Genomic DNA, 17,875 nt, shown 5'->3' with positions numbered 1-17,875 from the left:
GTTTTAAATAACAGTAAGAGCCACACTAACTTTCTTGAAAGACGTAGAAGAAAAATGGACTCAATAGACCATGTTCCTCAGAGAGAAGCCTCAATCTTGTAATTATTTCTTTCCAAATAAACCTACAAATTACATGTTTATCCAGTGAAAATAAGGAGTTTTTTTTGGTTTTTTTTTTGCTGGGGGAATTCAACACAATAATTCTAAACTCATTTGGGAGAGCGAATGACCAAGAAAAAAACTTAAAAGAATCAGACCATTTCTGTATCCTATACCAGAATATATCTGAAAGGTATAGCAATTAACGCGGCATGCTTACTCAGGAATGGATAAATATATCAGTGGAGTAAAGTTGGAAATCCAGAAACGGATTTGTATGGATTTGGAAGTTTAATATGAAATTATGAAAGTGGTACTTGACATCACTAGAGGAAGTCTGGATAGTTCACTACAGTGTGTAAATTTGCTTTCCATTTATAAAACATAGACGCCCCTAAGTTCATGTCAGTAAAGTAAACTCTAGAAGATGCTCAGCCAGTCAGGATAGACATGAGCGAGAACAACCACACAAGTTTACCTGCTGGATCTAAACTCTGAGTGTTGTTATTTTAAAGTTTTTCTACAAATTACACATTTTATACTTACAAGTTTTTTAAATCATGTTTTTAAACAAGAAGAAGAAATAGTGCTTGGAAATTGTTTATGAATCCTCATACTTATAACGTTGCTCTGACTGCACCTCTCCTTTCTGTTCGCACCTTGGGTTCTGTCTCTCAACGTGGGAATGAAGTGGGGCTCCAGGAAGAGCCTCCTGGCAGTGAACAGCATCAGCTCCGTGCTCATCCTCCGCGAGCAGGCCATGTCGTCCCACTTCCACCAGCAGGTGGCCGCGGTGCAGGTCTCCCCGAGCCTACTCAGCGTGTCCTTCCTGTCCACGAGGGTGACGCACAGCCTGCGTACAGACATGTACATCAGCGGAGTGTTCGCCACCAAGGTCACTGCCAGGGTGACCATGGGCTTGGGCGGGATCATCAATGTAGACAGAAGACCTGGTCGGTTGTTAGGGTCATTCGGGACAACGAGGCCCAGACGGCCGGTTGCTTTTTAATTTCCGTGGCTCTTTGTAGGATGCTGTTGCCGTCTGGAATGGAAAACAGGTGGTGATCTTTGAGCCTTCTGGAGCTACATTACGAAGTGCAGGTAGGAGTCTTTTCAGCCCCACGAAGGGGACTCACATCTAATGGGGGTGGTTGCTGCTTCCTGTGGGGTGGGCAAAGGGCAGGCCCAGGGCCATGGGGAGACCCTCACGTCAGTTCTCGTGCCTGGGCCTGCGTTTCCAGAGCCAGTGCTGCCACTCTAGCCCTGTGCAGCCAGGGCCTCCCTGGCCTCCCTATAGAAGCCAGTTGAGGTAGTTAAGTGCAGCCAGATCTGGGGCCAGCAGCCCTTCTGGGCTCCAGGATGATGAAACAGCTCAGAAATAAGTCGGCATGAGTGTGAAGAACCACAGTCCTTTCCGGGGAAAGGGATGCTACACACCTGACTTCTGAACTTCCCAGAGCACGCACAGCAGTGAGCCCGTGGGGTCTCGACCAAGGCCAACCTCTGTCTGAAAATTTCAGGATGGATCTGCAGAGCTGTTCCACCCATCCCATCCATCGCTCCGACTCTCTGTTTCACTTTATCTTCTGCTCTTTAGCACATGTCTGTATGAGTTATGGGGCTGCTGTAACAAGGACCACAAAACGAGTGGCTGTTTAGGAGTTATTCTCTCAGAGTTCTTGAGGCCAGATGTCCAAAATTAGTTTCACTGGGCCAAAATCAAGGTGTTGGCAGAGCCCCAGAGGCTCTAGGGAAGACTCTGCTCCTTGCTTCTTACAGCTTTTGGTGGCTGCCAGCAATCCTTGGCTTGGGGTCACATCATTCCAGTCTCTGCCTCCACTGTCACATTGTTCCTGTCTAAAAATCTCCCTCTCTCTTATAGGGACACTTGTGATTTCATTTGGGGCCCATCTGCATAATCCAAGATAATCTCCCCATCTCAAGACCTTAACATATTTGGCCATATAAGCTAATATTCATGGGTTTCAGGGATTAAGACCTGATCTCTTTGGGGACATCTTCCCACCAAGCACAGTGACCATCAGGACGTGCTCCTCAGCAAGATCTCCTTCTGCACAGTGCTTACCTTCACCCATCCTGACCTAGGCCCTCCCACCTCACAGGGGGACTCGTCATTGCACTGTTCCCAGGGTGATGCCCCCTCGTGCTTGTTTGAATACCTCACACCTCCCTGGGGATATTTTTCCACAGGTTATCACCTCTCTCCCTCATGTCATTCCCTCACTTTTTTTTTCCTCCTTTAACACTTTGTTGCCTAAAGTTCCCTTAGAACACTTTTCCCACCCTGCCCTGGATTGTGCTGATAATTCACGTCTTTGCCTCTCTTCTACCATAGACCCCTTGAGGGGCAAGGGTGAACTTATCCTCCCAAGAGGATAGCACAACAGGTGCTGAGCTATTTTCTGTTCTGTGTGTGTCATCATCTTCCTAACTAGATAAGAACCTGTCTAGAGCCAGAGACTAGAGCTTGTGGTCTCCAAAGTTCCACATAAGATAAGCAGATGCTTGAACAATCATGCTGTCATAGATGCTGTGCTACTGGAAGCACCACTGCTAGATGGGAGAAAAGAGGAGAGACCATCAGTGACTGGTGAGGGCAGGGTGCCCAGCACTGAGTCCCCACACCTGGCCGTCACTGGCAGCTGTGGCCCTGGCATGTCCCTGTGTCTCAGAGCCTCACTTTCCTCATCTGCAAGATAAAGAAAACACACCTTTCACAAGGCTGTTGTGGGTGCCAAGGAAAATTAGGGAACACACATGAGAACACTTCTTGACTATACTGCAGCTCCACCCCTTCTACCCGTCTCACCGTGGTTCCTTTTTTATATCCTTAGTTGTAGAAGATCTTTTCTGCTAGGTTTCAGTCTTTCTCATCAATAGTTGCCCTACAAAAAGTTCTAGTTTTAGTGTGAGAATGCTTCTTAAACTCTAAGGAGCTATGACGAGACTAGCTGCTGCTGTCCTGACCTTTATCTTTAATTTTAGGTACCTTCCTGTGTGAGTCTCCAGTGTTAGCCATGCATGAAGAAAACGTTTATACAGTGGAGCCAAACCGAGTCCAAGTTCGAACCTGGCAGGTAAATTGCTGCTCTAGAGTGAGTGGCCTGTGACGTTAAAGACAATTAGAGCAGAGTTTAAAATGCCATCTCTAAATCAAGCCAGAGCCTGCTTAATGACTTCACTCAGCCACATCAGATTGCCCCCACTGGGTGCTTGGTTGTAAAAATGGATTGTCGGGTAGCCGTTCCATCGACAGCTCTTGTGACTTCAGAAGTCAGGAGGTGAGGCAGTGGCCTTTTGCAGTGAAAAGGACTACATGGCTGGACCTTGAGTGCATGGGGGTGTGAAATGGGAGGAAATTTTGCTGTGTTTAATGTGCATCTTGAGGGCTGAGGGGTCGTCATTTCAGGACGTATCTTTAGGCAGACCTTTTTTCCTGCATGTGTCTGAGGGTGAGGCCAGGATGGGAGCAATGTGTGCCTCCAGGATGACAGGCCTTTAACACACCATTCTGTTCCCTCCGGGTGGTGTGCAGTAAGGAAACCCTGCCCACATCCCGGGCACACTTGCTGGACCCCCCAGGGCTGACATGGTGTATTAGTTTCCTGAGCCTGCCATAACCAATGACCACAAACTTAGTGGCTTAAAACAATAGAAATTTATTTTCTTCGCAGTTCGGGAGGCCAGAAGTCCTAAATCTAGGTGTGGGCAAGGTTGGCTCCTTCTGAGGCTCTGAGGGTGAATTTGTCCCATGCCCCTTCCAGCTTTTGGTGTTGCTGGCATTCCTTGCGTTCCTCAGCCTGTAGACAGATCACTCCAGTCTTTGCCTCCATCTTTACATGGCCTTCTCCCTGTGTCTTAGAAGGACACTTGTCCTTGGATTTAGGGTCCACCCTAATCCAGAGTTGTCTCCTTTTGAGATCCTTAATTATATCTGCAAAGACCCTTTTTCCAAGATACATCCAAGTGGATGTATCTTTCAGGGGCTACCATTCAGCCCAGTACATGCAACAGTGTTCTGCATCATGGTTGAGGACATTTGTTATGGTACTGGTTTTAGCTCTCAGTATGACTGCTTTGTCCAGCTCTGAGTTCTTTCCTGGGGTCCAGCATTTGATTTCCCAGGGCTGCCATGTCCGTGTCCTTGTACCTCATAGCCTGCACGTCCACTCTTGCATTCAGCAATTCCTGAAAGAGCTTCCGTGCAGTTCTACTTTCTAGCAGGAGGGTCAGACAGTAAAGGTGCACACTGAAGTGTGGAGGTGGGTGGGAAGTATTGCAGGGGGTGGCATTGGAATAGAGACCTGACAAGTGAGGGAAGCGCCCTCAGCCCCACTCGCCTCCTGGGGCAAAGTGCAGGTGGAGGGAGCTGGGGCCTGGTGAGATACCTGCCCTGCTTCAGGTCAAAAGGGAGGCAGAGAGGCTGGAGGGAAGGAGGGATGGGCCTTGCATACTGCTGATAGTTGTGTAGGGGCATCAGCTGTGGACGTAAAGCCAAGGCAGGGAAGGGCCCTCCTAACAAAAGATGAGGGAGCAGCTGGGTTATCAGAGGGGTGACCTGCAGAGCTGGAGAGTGGAGACATGCAAGGAAAGAAGGAGAGGTCTGCAGGGAAGGGGCGAAAGGCATACTGGGAAAGAAGGATAGGGCTGCTGGAAAATGGGGGATTGGCATACTGGGAAAGAATGATAGGTCTGATGGGAAGGTGCAAAGAGCATGCTGGGAAGGGGCAAGAGGCATACTGGGAAAGGGGCGAAAGGCATACTGGGAAAGGGGCAAAAGGCATAATGGGAGAGAATGAAAGACCTGCTGGGAAAGGGCGAAAGGCATGCTGGGAAAGAAGGATAGGCCTGCTGGAGAAGGGGGAAAAGGCATACTGGGAAAGAATGATAGGCCTGATGGGAAGGAGCAAAAGGCATGCTGGGCAAGGGGTGAAAGGCATACTGGGAAAGAATGATAGGCCTGTAGGAAGGGGTGAAGTGCATACTGGGAAAGAAGAAAAAGCCTGCTGGGAAGGGGCAAAAGGCATACTGGGAAAGAATGATAGGCCTGCTGGGAAGGGGTGAAAGGCATACTGGGAAAGGGGTGAAAGGCTTGCTGGGAAAGGGGCGAAAAATCAGCTGGAAATCATGGAGGGAACTTAGCGTTTGACCACAGACAGTCTAGAGTTTAGACTTTTTTGTTGATTTTTAGCTTAAGGAATATGTGACCATGGTGATTAGTAAAGTAATGCCAGCCTGTGTAAGGAATCCATTAGCACCTCTCCTCTCGTCGGAAAGCTGGAGTGTGTCTCCAGACCTTTCTCCCTGCCCATGCATCCATGACACACAAACTGCAGTTGTTGCTGGTTTGTGTGGCGATGGGACAGCCGTTATGTACCTCATGGTTCTCGCAGAAGCTTCCTCCAGGCCGGAGCGCAGAGCCCCGCTGGTTCCCGTGCTTCCTGCGGGGCACTGCGAGGAGAGGCGGGAGCTGAGCGGGGGCTGGTGTCTGACGGACACCCGTGGAGGCAAAGCTTCAGGGGACCAGGTGGAGGTTGGAAGGCAGGAGGTGTGGAGCCCGAGTGACACGGTGCGTTTTGGCTTGTTTTTTTCTTGGTTTTGTGTTTTCTTCCTAGAAGATCACTTCTGTGTGGGAAGGACTAGGGCAGCTGGTGAGCAGTGAAGGCAGGTAGGAGAGGCCACAGGTGAGAGGTCCGGGGGCTTGGAGCGGGACAGTGGGCAGGCAGCCAGGCCAGAGTCGGCAGTTAGGGGCGTGGTGAGCAACTGGCGTAGGAGGGAGGAACTGAGGACTTTCTAGTTGTCTAGTTTGCGGGTCTGTGCTAATTGTGGAGCCTTAAGGTGGAAAGTAGAGAAGCAGAGCAGGGCTGGGGGGGAAGGGTGCAAGTGTGAGGTGCCTCGGACACCCTTCAGAGATGTCCCAGTGTCACCTGGAAACCAGGTTCGCCTCTCGGTGGGTGTCAGCCAATAGACACAACCAAGCTAAGATCGAGAGAAGGAAGGATTTATTATTACTCGCGTCCAGTAAGGAGAACACGGGGGATCTTTCCCAAAACAGTGTCTCCCTGAACAGCAAAATTGGGGAAGTTTTAAGCGAAGGGTACAAGCATATTCACAAAGGAGTTTGAGCAGAGGAGAATTCAGGGTAGAATTGGGGCAAAGGTCAACAGAGTCCAGGCTCTGTGGATTGAAGTCAGTGGGTGGGAGCCTTACTTCCTGCAGAACTCAAAGGTGTATTATTATATATATCCCTTGAGGAACCAGGACCTGCCCCAAGGCTGCTCCTCCCTTGTTTCTGCATTCCCTCCCTTGTTTCTGCATTCCCTCCCTAAGATCATTAATTGCTGAGGCCTGTTCTAGGACCAGCACTGTGGCCAGTCTTAGATCACAAAATGGCTTAGGCTAAAATGGGTCCTCTTATGTCAAGAATACCAGTCCTGGTTCTCTTTCTCCAGGAACAACCCCCACCCCCAGCCTATATGCTTACACCAGAGCCGGAAACACTGCTCCGGAGGCAGGAACCCAGGCCGCGCTCTGAAGCAGGGGTTGGGAATTGGACATATCATTGAGGCAGTGCGGAAGGAGAGGAGGTCAGGTTTGCACTGCGTACAACGTGTCAGGAGCGGCAGAGGAGGCTGAGACCCTCGCTCTGTCCTCACCAGTGAGCCTGTCCTCACCAGTGAGCCACCGCCTGTGACTGTTGTTCACTTGTTCCACAAACGTATACTAACCTCCCTACTGGGTGCATCAACATGAAGATCCGATTCCTCAGCTTGGAACTCACCCCCACGCTGTTTGTCCCTCACCCTGAGTTTCCTGGACGGGTTGTGCAGATTCCTAGCCTGCTCCTCAAGTCTCTGTGCCTGGCACTAGGAGTCTACTAAGTTCTGTTGGAACGCCCCCTCCATCCCGGTCGTCCAGCCTGCTCCCCGCTCCCCCTGCGCTGGGACCAGGCCTCCACCTGCCGCCCACTCACTGTTGGGGTGCCCTGCTCCCAGCCCAACGCCATACCAGGCAGGCACTCACTGGGCGCTGCTTGAATTGAGCCAGGAGCCTCTCTCAGCTCCAAGGACAAGGGTCGGTCCATGCACAAGACACACGAAAGCCTAAGCTCTGTGCAGGCCTGACTGTGGTCACTCTTTCCAAAATGCTATTAAAGTAAGAGTGACACTTTAAAACATAAGTGATTTGAAATCACTTGTGGCTCAAAATCCTCCAGAGTCTTCCAACTTCATGTAGAACAAAATCTGACTCTCCACCTTGGCCTGCACTGATTACCCACTTGGCCTCTGCTCACTGCCCACCTCGGGGGCCACCCCTTGGCCACCGCATTCCTTCCTGCCGTGCTGGCTCCTCCTTGTCCTGGAAAGCTGGGCTCAGCTCTCTAATAGGTGGCTCCTTCTCCCCAGTCTCAGTTCAGGTTTGCCCCACAGACAAGACCTGTTTCTCAGGCATTTACTGACGTATGATGTACACACAGGAAAGCAAGCATGTTGTGTTTGCAGCTCAGTGAGTTTTCACAGATGGACGTATCCGTGACGCGACCACCATCCCTTCCGCTCGCAGCCTCCCCCAGGGGTGACCACTTAGAGGACACTAGCCACACAGTCAGTTTCATTGGGGCTTTAACATAAGACCTTGCAGGCAGTACCTCCTGGACCAACCCAAGCAGGTGGAATTCAATGTCTCGCCACCTTGATAGTTTTGTTTTAGCATCCTGTCCGTCACCTGTCTACACTTGCTCAGGTTGAGTTACGTGTGTACTTGCTTGTTGACCTGGCTGCTACCTGTCTCCCCCTCTGAACATAAGCATCAGGGATTCCCCCCGGGGCAGGGCCCCGTCCTCCCCTCCCCATGTGGGGTGAGACTCCAGCAGAGGGCAGGGCCCTGTGAATAAAGCCTCCCTGAATTCCCTGTTCCCTCCTTTTTTCTTCAGGGGACTGTGAAACAACTCCTGCCGTTTTCCGAGACAGAGGGGAACCCATGCTTCTTTGACATCTGTGGAAATTTCCTGGTTGTAGGGACAGACTTGGCTCACTTTAAAAGCTTTGATCTATCCCGAAGGTACAGTTTTTGTCCAAATAAAAGTATTATATTTTTAAAATTAGTCAGGAGGCAGTGTGGTGGGTAGAAAATGGAGAGGAGGCAGCAAACTGCTTATGTTCTCATTTCAACATTAATGTGCAACTTACTTTTTTGAAATGTCTTATGTCTTGATTTAAATTCTTCATCTTTGCATGAAGGGTAAGGGACCAGCATCACTATGTGATGGACACATGACACAGTGCATTTGTCAAAATCCATAGAACTTTACAGCTCAAAGTGAGCCTTAATGTCTGCAAATTTAAAAAATCAGTTAAGGGGATCCCAGGATGGAATGCAGATGAGGCAGGACAACCCCCCATTCGTGAGTGTGTGGAACTGCCTCCCTGGGAACCAGGTGCTGCCTGGGTCACCCTGGGACCTAGTGGGACTGTGAGACTAAGGGCTAAGGGGCCGCATGCGGCATGTGCTCTGCAGACGAAGTCAGTTCCCACGGGGCTCAGGGAGCAGTACCCACACTGCCGTCCAGGCTGGACGTGAGCAGCCGAGGGATGGGATGGGGGCCCGAGGGGAGCCAGCTTCTCGCCTGGGTGGGAGGTTCCAGATCAGCAGGGGTGGAGGCTGGAGTGACCCCTGTGCTGGTGCATCCAAGGTGGAGATGTGAGTCTGAAGCAGAGTGCAGCTTCACGTAGACGCAGGTGGATGCGTATAAAGTTACCATGGCTATGAGGATACACACCAGTCAGTATACACACAGCCTGGCTCTGTCAGCCATGGGGGCCTGGGGGCAATGACACCCCAAGAGCAACGAGCACACACTGTGCCTGGATCTGGGTCTCTTAAGTCCTCCTGCAGTAAAGGGAACTGATCTCCTCGGAGAAATGATGCTGGGACCGATACTGGGACTGAAGCAGGAAATACACCAAATGAGCCTGGAGACTCTGTCCCAGCCCAGAGGGGCCCAGGGAGACGAGACAATTAAATGTCAAGTGGGGCCCAGATGGGGGCCTGGGACAGACAGAGGACACTAGGGGAAAAGTAAGGAAATGTGAATAAAGCAAAAAAAAATCATGATGAGATACCTCTACAAGCCAGTGTTGTTTCTAATGGCAACAAACTGAAACAACTAAACGGGATTAGTTAAATAAATTTTAGCTTGTCCACACAGTGGAAAAGCACACAGCTGTAATGAAGTATGGGCAGCAGAGACCCCGGCCGGCTGTGCTGTGGGGACGATGAAGCATCCTTAATAAGCTGCTCCTGTGTGAGACAGGGACAAAATACGTGTTCGTGTTTGTTCACAGAAACAGAACTTTAAAACCTCACCCACCAAATAGCAGATTGTTATGTTGTACAGCTGAAACTAAGATAACGTGTGTGTCAATTATACCTTGACAAAAAAAATGTAAAAATAAAAAATCACCCTATGTTCTGAGCTCAGCCCATTTCCCGGGTCTCACATTACCAAAGTGAGAGCAGTTGGGCCCAAGCGGAGCTCAGTCCTCTGGGCTCAGGTTCCAGGCCACTAGGAGAAGGGGCGCCTGCCATCCCACAGTGGTGCCACTGAGACCTTGTCCCTCCCCACAGAGAGGCGAAGGTGCACTGCAGCTGCAAGAGCCTGGCAGCGCTGGTCCCCGGCGTGGGGGGCATGGCCTCCCTCAGGTGCAATGCCAGCGGCAGCAAGATCAGCATCCTCCTCAGCAAGGTGGGTCCCCTCGTGCGCACGGCTCGTCCCACCCCTCCAGCTGGCCCTTCTGCACCCCACACCCCGCGCCCTTGACGTCCCCTCCTTCCTGGGCGGGCGGAGTGGTGGGGGAGCTTTCTGTCTGGCCTCTCCTCGCACCTGGGGCCACCGTTCACCTCCCCACCTTCCTTCACTCCCTGTTTCATCAGGAGCAGTGGTTTCTGCTTTGCAGAGACCCTCACCTCTTCCCTTTTCTGCCTCTTTTCATCACCCGACTAAATTCTCTGGGCACCAGGGGTGACGACTGTGGAAGGACCTTGGAGCCTCTTGCTTAGAGAGACACACGACGTGGGTGTGAAGGAGGCAGGTGGCTGGGTCGCCTGTTCTGGAGGAGCTAGTGCCTTCCCACCCGGCAGTGTCTGTTCACGCTCTCCTCATGCATTCACTCACACATTCGTTTGCTCACTCATTCATTCACTCATTCACTCACTCATTCGCTCACTTATTTATTCACTCATTCTCTCACTCGTTCATTCAAGAGTGGATTGCTGGTTGCCCTCCATGTACCACACACTTTGCTGGCCACTGTAAACACAAACTGATTGGTTAAATGGGGGAATCGGCCCCTCCCCTCAGATAAGCAGACTCGAGTAAATTTTTACAACCCTGGTGAGAGCTGAGAGGAGAGGTGCAGGGCTGGAGGTCAGTGGTAGGTGGAACAGCTCTCAAGAGTTCCAGAGGCTTCCAGGGGAGGTGGAGGTTGAGCCCAGGTGTGGGCTCGCCGGGTGGGCAAGTGATGGGGCCACAGCCCTGCCAAGATATCAGAGTGCGACCCCGTGGCAGAAGCATGGCTTCGCCAAGGTCTCCGGTCACTGGCAGAGGGGGAGGCCCAGGCTGAGTGGTCAGTGGGCTGTCACAAGGTGGAAGATCCCTTGGGGCCCATCACAGCCATACTTGGCTGTAGGGCAGGGAAGGACAGTGGCTGAGAGGAGCTGGGTGAGGAGCCTTTGGGGGACGGAGTGGGGTCCTGTCTGGTTGTTGAGTTAAGGCATTTGAAGGGCGGCCTGTGGGCAGTTAGACACAAGCCTGAGTCTCAGCCGGGAGGTCTGGCTGGAGGTGGGGGTCCTACCAGCCGGAGGCCCAGGGTGGACCTGGGGAGGCTGAGGGAGGGGAAGCAGCTGAGCTGATGGGGAGAGACAGGCAGGCACCACACACCAGGCAGTCCTGGGTCACTCATTCCTTCAGTGGCCAGGACACTGCCCGGGTATCCACGCACAGGCAGGAGACACCCACACAGGAGGTAGGCAGGGTATCGGGACGTGGTGCTGGGCAGTCCCGGGAAGGGCATTTTCCTTGGTGCTGGGTGTGGACGCTGGTGAGAAGCACGGACTGCTGAGTGACCATTGTCTCCGGAGGCCTGATTCTAAAGAGCAGAGCGAGCTTGAGGGAGCTCAATGCTCAGACCAGGGTCGGGAATGCTTGCCCTGGTGAAAGAAAAAATCAAAGAAAGAAAAGTTGAGCTAGGTTAAGGGGGCTTGCAGTGAAAGATAGCTCCCCTGCCCCACTGGCACTCCCCAGGGGAGGAGACGCTGGGAGAAGCAGGAGGAGAAGGATGGGATGGAGCCCCTCTCCTTGCAGACCGGGGCGGGGTGGGGGTGGTGTCTAGGGTGGAGACTGAGTCCTGGCCCATCTTAACGTGTCCCAGACGCTTTGTTGTTTGTCATTTTGCTTAGCGAATTGTGATGACTGGAAGCTTGCATTTTTATTTAGTCAAACCTATTGATGATTTTTAATTTGTGATTTCTTCCATTGCTCTTAAGCTTACAGTATTTTCTTTTGTCTAAGATATCAGTAATTTTTCATTTTCTTGCCTTTCTTTTCTTAAGTAAGCACGTCCCTTTACCATCCGGGTATCTGTGGGAATAAAGGTTTAACAGTTCTTGGCATTTTGCCCCAACAACCAAGCTGGTTCCCTTTTCTCAGCTTTTCTGAAGCTTCTCTATGGCGTTTACTTCATTTTTACTCACCTGTGTGAGAATTAGTTTATCAGAATCTCGGTCCCTCCTTGTCGCCATGGTTAATCCACCTCAGGTAAGATGACATCATGCTCAAGTCTGTATTAAGAACAGCTAGACAGCCATAGTCGACCTGCACAGTCTGAGAATTTGTCTTCAGTTTTCTGAAATTAGAAAGTAGTAAATCATAGCCATTTCAGCAGGATGAAAGTAAGCTGACGTTCAAATTACGAACGCTGGAGGCCTACTCATGGGAGCGGCCGGGTGGATGACCCGGGCATCTCTTCCAGACGTGTGGCTCTCAGTGGGCGGGTACCCTGAGCTCCAGCTCTTTCTTCCCCAGGCTGACAACAGCCCCGATTCCAGAATCTGCTTCTACGACGTGGAAATGGACACAGTGACCATCCTCGACTTCAAGAGGGGACAGATAGATCAGAGAGAGACGTTGTCCTTTAATGGACAGGAGACTAAGAAGTAAGATTGTGGTTTGGGAGGATTTTGTTGGAAAAAATGTTGAAAACGATGTTCAGTTACTTCTCGGCTTCGAGGCAGGTTGTTGCTAAGTTTACTTCACCCTTGGAAGAGCTCAGAGATCACGAGTGGTGTAAACCAGAGGTGAAATAGAAACAAACTCCCCTGGTCAGTTGGGGTGGATTTGAGTCTCTAATCTGTTTTCCAGGTTCTAAGGTTCTGGAGTCATGGGGTTGGAACTCGAGCTTCTGAAAGGGCTGCAACTCGAGTGTCCACAAGGGCAGCCTGAGTCTTGGGGCACAGAGGGCCCATCAGCGTCTCTGTTGGCGTGGAGAGTGTTTCTGAAAACACAGTGGGGCATTGGGCGGGTATGCATTCTTCAGGACATTGATGTACCACGTGTGTGAGGGTCCATCTCTCTCTTTCAGAAGCCAGGCCCTCGCAGATGAGAGGCTGATGAATCTCGTGCCTGTGAGCCACTTCTGGGATCAGAGTGAGCCCAGGCTGTTTGTGTGTGAAGCCATGCGGGAAGTGCCGGGCGCCCCGCTGCAGCCAACGGACGGGAAGGCCCTGGGCGATGCCAGCACGGACCCCACGGTACTACATGCTGTCGCCTTTGTGTTTAGATTGGTGTGGACGTGGCAGGCTCTGTCTTCGCAACATGGTCCACAGGGAAGTCCTGGGGAATGGATTCAGGAGAGCGAGCGCCCATCCCCAGGATGCCAGGGGACACCTATCCCCTCTGGGTTGACACTGAGGGCTGGCCCCACCCTCTGTCACGTGCCATTTTCTCTCGGCGGTTCAGAGCTCTTTATCAAAACAGTTGACGTGAACTTACCCCTCGACGTCAGCTCGTCCTGTGGGGTCCAGTTACTGAGGCCGACTCCTCAGTCACCCCCCGAGCAATTGGCCCCCTTGCCCCTGTCTCCACCCCAACCCCCGGCTTTGCAGGGCCTCCCTCCCCAAAACTCGTGACTCTCGGGCCCAGGACTCCAACACTTTCCAAATCTTGGGTCCTGCAGGACACCCAGCGATCCCTGAGAAAGCCCGGGGGCTGCATGCGCCTCTGTGACCCAGAGGGATCTTTCGTAGGGTTCCTCAGTAGGTCAGCAAAGGCTGGCCGGCCCTAGAGCTTCAGGTGACTTGTGTCCCTGCCAAAGGGACTTCCCTCCAGGACGTGAGAGGCTGGATCCCCTGAGGCTACCAGCAGCGGGTTTCCACACCCTGACGTTTTCAGAAGCAGATCGGTCTCTGGGTCTGAAATATGAGTGGCGAGAGGAGCACTGTTGGCATCTGTGTCACTGGAGTGGAGACCCGAAGACGAGAGAGAGGGTCTGGTGAAGAGCGAGTTGGGGGCACTCGCTCCCACTTGGAGGGTGGGGGCATGGCCGGCGAAGGGCTCCTGGTCTTGGGTGAAGATGGTGAGGAGACACAGGCACTCACACAGCAGGGCAGCCACCAGCCCCTCGGCCTCCGCGTCTCCTGGGCAGAAGGGTCCGCGGCCGAGTCCTGCAGGACAGGGTCCCGCCAAGCACCGCCTTCTCCACTATCCCTCCCTGAGAGCAGAGCAGAGTCTCCATGTCAAAGTCAAGAAACTGAAGGGGCTACTCTTGAAACAGGGGAGCTCCTGAGCTTCACTCACCAGTGCGGGTGGAAGGGTTAGTTTTCGCCACAAGATCGGCGAGATGGGTCTAGTGGCTCCCAGGCTGGACGAGGTGCGTCCTCCAGGAGGGGTGTCAGAGAAGAGCGGAGCCTGGTGTGGTTGCTGTGTGCCCCGAGGAGGAAGGGGGTTATCTGTGTTCCCGTGTGTTGGCCCCTCTACTTTCTTTGTATTTTATGTAAATATCCCAGCAGTGAAAATGGGATTGGGTGAGGTTCAGGAAAGTTATTGCCAAACTAAGACAGAACGTCTCCCTCTGCAGGCAGACGTGCTGGTCCTGTCATTCTTCGTCTCTGAAGAGCACGGCTTCCTGTTGCAGGACAGCTTCCCCCGGCCTCCCGTCTTCCAGACGCTCCTGGGAATCCAAGTGCCCCATTATTACTTCACGAGAAAGGTGGGAGCCTCCATGTGCGCGGCCATGTCTCAGGCCCTCCTCCCCACTGGGGCTCTTTCGTTAAACAAGCAAACTGTGTGCCCTTATTTGTCGCCTGAGATTCCTGCAGATCAGAGGTCTCTGTGTGGGGAAAGGCAGGCAGGCAGCAGCACTGCTGAGGGTTGTCCCTTCCGGCGTCCCCCAAAGGCACCGTACCCTTCCACTTTCCTGTCTTCTTTTTTAAAATTCTAGTTGGTTTTTTAAAAGTATGTATTCCTATATTCACTGTAGGAAATTCAGAAGCTTCAAGTATAGAAATAAAGACCAAGGATGCTGCAAATCTCCGTGGTCGCAGCCCCCAAAGATGGTCGCTAGGAAAGGCTGGCAGGCAGCCTTTCAGGAGAGGTTTTGTCCTTTGCCTACGTGTGTGTGCGTTACATACACTGGTTATTTTTATTTTTTTACTTTTATTTATTTTTTTGATGTGGACCGTTTTTAAAGTCTTCACTGAATTTGTTACACCATTGCTTCTGTTTTATGTTTTGGTGTTTTGGCCCTGAGGCATGTGGGATCTTAGCTCTCCCACCAGGGATCGAACCCGCACCCCCTGCATTGGAAGGCGAAGTCCCAACCACTGGACCACCAGGGAAGTCCCACGGGTGTGTTTTTAAATTTTTGATCAAACAGGGTTGTTTTCAGCACACGCCACGCACCCCCTCCCCCACCGCCAACAAGGATATTTTGGATGAGTTATTTGCCTTCCCTGGAAACTGGTCTCCAAGTCCCCACGGTCCCTCCTAGACCTGAAATCAGCCATCCTCTGCCCCGAGATGCCGTGCTGATCACGGGGTGGGTGCATCTCGGGGGTAGGGATGGCGGAATGTCCAGACCAGTTGAAACACTGGTTGAGCCACCTGTTCTCAGCCGGGCGCCCACACCGCCTGCACAAAGGAGGCGCGGCTGCGCTGGGACCTGAAGGCCACAACCTGTCGTTCATGCCTTCCGTTCTGCAGGACTGCAAATGCGCTGGCCGCTGCTGCTCCTATTCTCGTAAAATCTGCAGACTCCTCCCCTTCGTCAGCTCTTTGGGCTCCCCTGCTGCGTCTTTCTTTACTGTCGTGTCAGAAGAAGGACTGAAGTATGTAGACTTTTACTTGGATTTTTTTTGGCTCTTAGCATAGGGTGATTTAAAATCAACCCTAGGGCTTCCCTGGTGGCGCAGTGGTTGAGAGTCCGCCTGCCAATGCAGGGGACGCAGGTTCGTGCCCCGGTCCGGGAAGATCCCACATGCCGCGGAGCGGCTGGGCCCGTGAGCCATGGCCGCTGGGCCTGCGCGTCCGGAGCCTGTGCTCTGCAACGGGAGAGGCCACAGCAGTGAGAGGCCCGCGTACCGCAAAAAAAAAAATAAATAAAAATAAATAAATAAAATCAACCCTAAACGTGAACTCTGTATTTTCTGCAGTTAGCAAGTGTTCCTTTTTTAGCCAGAGGTAAGGGCAGACCCCAGAAGACCCCCAGAGATGGCAGACATGCCATCTGAGCTTGGCTATCTCTGCCGGCTCCGGAGCTGAGGCCCCTTGCCTGTGTGAACGGCTGTCTGCTCAGAAGCCAGGACTCAGGTCTCCCCGGGCCCCTCCCAGGGTTATTACTGACCTGAAGAGGTTTGGCAGGAAGGCCCAGGGTGGGCTGTCTGCTCTTTGTTCTGTGACTGTCAAGGGCGAGCCGTGTGGGTCTGTGGGTCTCAGGCTGTGCTGAAGCCCTCGTGCAACGTGCCCCCCTGAGACCACAGGCCAGGGTTGCCCCTGGGAACAGTATCCCCAGCCATCGAGGTCGGCAGCGAATAGTCTTTTCGGCATTTTGACTTGTGATTCGATGCAGTGAACTTTGTGAGGCTGTGTGGTTTCGATTCCAGGAGCCCCTGCGCTCCGTCCATGCAGGTTTTCTGAGTTACCTCTTTTGAATAGACCAGTGCCTCCAGACCAGCATTTTTCTGAATTTCATTCTTATTTAGTGCTTTTATACGTTTTCATTTCTCTTTGATTTGAGACTCAAAACGTAGGGACAGCCTTTGAACTCCTTCTCTTGGGCGTTTCCCACGTCTTCATGCCTGGGCTTGTTTCCCGCAGTCTGAGCACCGTCCTCCCCTCTGCCAGCCCCTCAGCTCTCTTCCCCCTGAGCGCCCACTCGGAGCTGTTGGCCCAGCAGAGGCCTGGGTGATGCTCCTCCCTGTTACCTGAGCTTTGCAGTTGCCCCAAGATGTGGTTTTCTTTGTTTTAAGTGACAGCTGTCTGTGTGCTGACACCTCCCGCCTCACATGCTCCAGCTTTGTCGGGGGCCTGGCACGGCGTCAGCTCCTCGTTAGGGCAGCACGAACAGTCTTGTCTCCTGATGCTTGCGGTGAGGAAGTATTTCACTTACCTGTGTTTGCAACACAGGAAGTCTTATTCATTTGATCTCTCAGTGCGGGAGAGGAGGGGCCCACTCAGCCTGTTTCCCTGAAGCGCCTGGTGTCCCGAGGTTCCCGTCCGCACACTCAAGGGTGTGGTGTCAGTCGAACAGCCCTGGGCCTCCAGCTCCCATGTGTGTCCAGGGCAGGTGGCTCATCCCCTCGAGAGCAGAACCCAAGGCGAATGCAGGCAGGGGGCACCATGAGCCGTGACCGCGGGTGCACTTGTTTCTGTGAGAATTCCCGCACGTGCTTGCGGGGAGCAGGGCTCTAATGAGGACGGGGCATCAGACCCACAGCAAGGCTGACGGAGGTCAGGCTGCTGTCACGTGATTTGTGAAACCACAGCAGGCAGCAAGTACCCCCCACCATGGTTTTTGTGTCCACGTTTTCTGAAGGTTTCCCACTCAGTGCAAAATCAGCCCAAACTTGAGGACTCAGCTTCCCGCCGGATGTGAGCCGGCCACTCGGCCACAGACCCTGACCAGGGCTGCTCCAGGCCTCTGCTTATGCTCTGCTCTGGTCTCCGCGTCCACACCTGGGTCTGATGAATCCTACCAGGGTTTCAAGGCCCAGATCAAGTGCCCCCAAAGTTGGGGGCTACAGTTGAACTTCAGAAGGATCCGTGACACAGGAGCTGCTGGGAACTGAGTCAGAGGCGGGGGGTGAAGGAGTCAGAGTCACAGCAGATACAAAACTGCCAGGGTGGGGGAGTGGGATCCAAGGAGGTGGATCATGACCTCTCTTTACATGGGGGAGCCTGTGTAATCAGACGAATGGACGCTGCAGAGAGAGAGCAAACCAGGTGGGAGACCGAGGTGGGTGTGTGCGGGTCCAGCCCTGGGGCGAGTGGAGGGCATGGAACCCCGTCTAGCTGGGAGGAGGGAAGTGGACTTGAGAAGGATTTGTGGCTGGAGCTGGTGCAGAAGTCATGGTCCAGACAGTGCACTAAACTGTGCTTGTGCTGGGACCACAGGATTTCCTTCCTCTGCCTGCGTGGGAGGGTGTGGCGGGGGGGCCTGCACTAGGTGAAGGTTCTGAGAAGCACCAGCAGAGGGCTCACCAC

At 52.7% G+C, this 17,875-nt stretch overlaps 1 protein-coding gene across 2 annotated transcripts in view; it reads left to right on the top strand.

Annotated features, from left to right (window-relative positions):
• Positions 1 to 17,875, top strand: part of IFT140 (intraflagellar transport 140) — a gene marked incomplete at its 5' end in the record, with an annotated part of 67,643 nt that overhangs the window by 16,180 nt on the left and 33,588 nt on the right. The window contains 8 exons of one of the 2 annotated variants that reach the window (XM_079719501.1): positions 791 to 994; positions 1,128 to 1,200; positions 3,106 to 3,197; positions 8,054 to 8,181; positions 9,748 to 9,865; positions 12,203 to 12,333; positions 12,759 to 12,909; positions 14,253 to 14,384. In XM_079719501.1, coding sequence (XP_079575627.1) covers positions 791 to 994; positions 1,128 to 1,200; positions 3,106 to 3,197; positions 8,054 to 8,181; positions 9,748 to 9,865; positions 12,203 to 12,333; positions 12,759 to 12,909; positions 14,253 to 14,384 — 1,029 coding nt within the window. Of the gene's footprint in view, positions 1 to 790; positions 995 to 1,127; positions 1,201 to 3,105; positions 3,198 to 8,053; positions 8,182 to 9,747; positions 9,866 to 12,202; positions 12,334 to 12,758; positions 12,928 to 14,252; positions 14,385 to 17,875 lie in introns of both variants that reach the window. The other variant, XM_079719500.1, reaches the window with a different exon arrangement.

The sequence above is a fragment of the Hyperoodon ampullatus genome (genome assembly GCF_949752795.1).
Source record: "Hyperoodon ampullatus genome assembly, chromosome: 14".
In the NCBI taxonomy this organism is placed as follows: Eukaryota; Metazoa; Chordata; class Mammalia; order Artiodactyla; family Ziphiidae; genus Hyperoodon; species Hyperoodon ampullatus.
The sequence above is the reverse complement of the archived record's forward strand: the minus strand, read 5'-3'. Positions and strand labels throughout refer to the sequence as shown.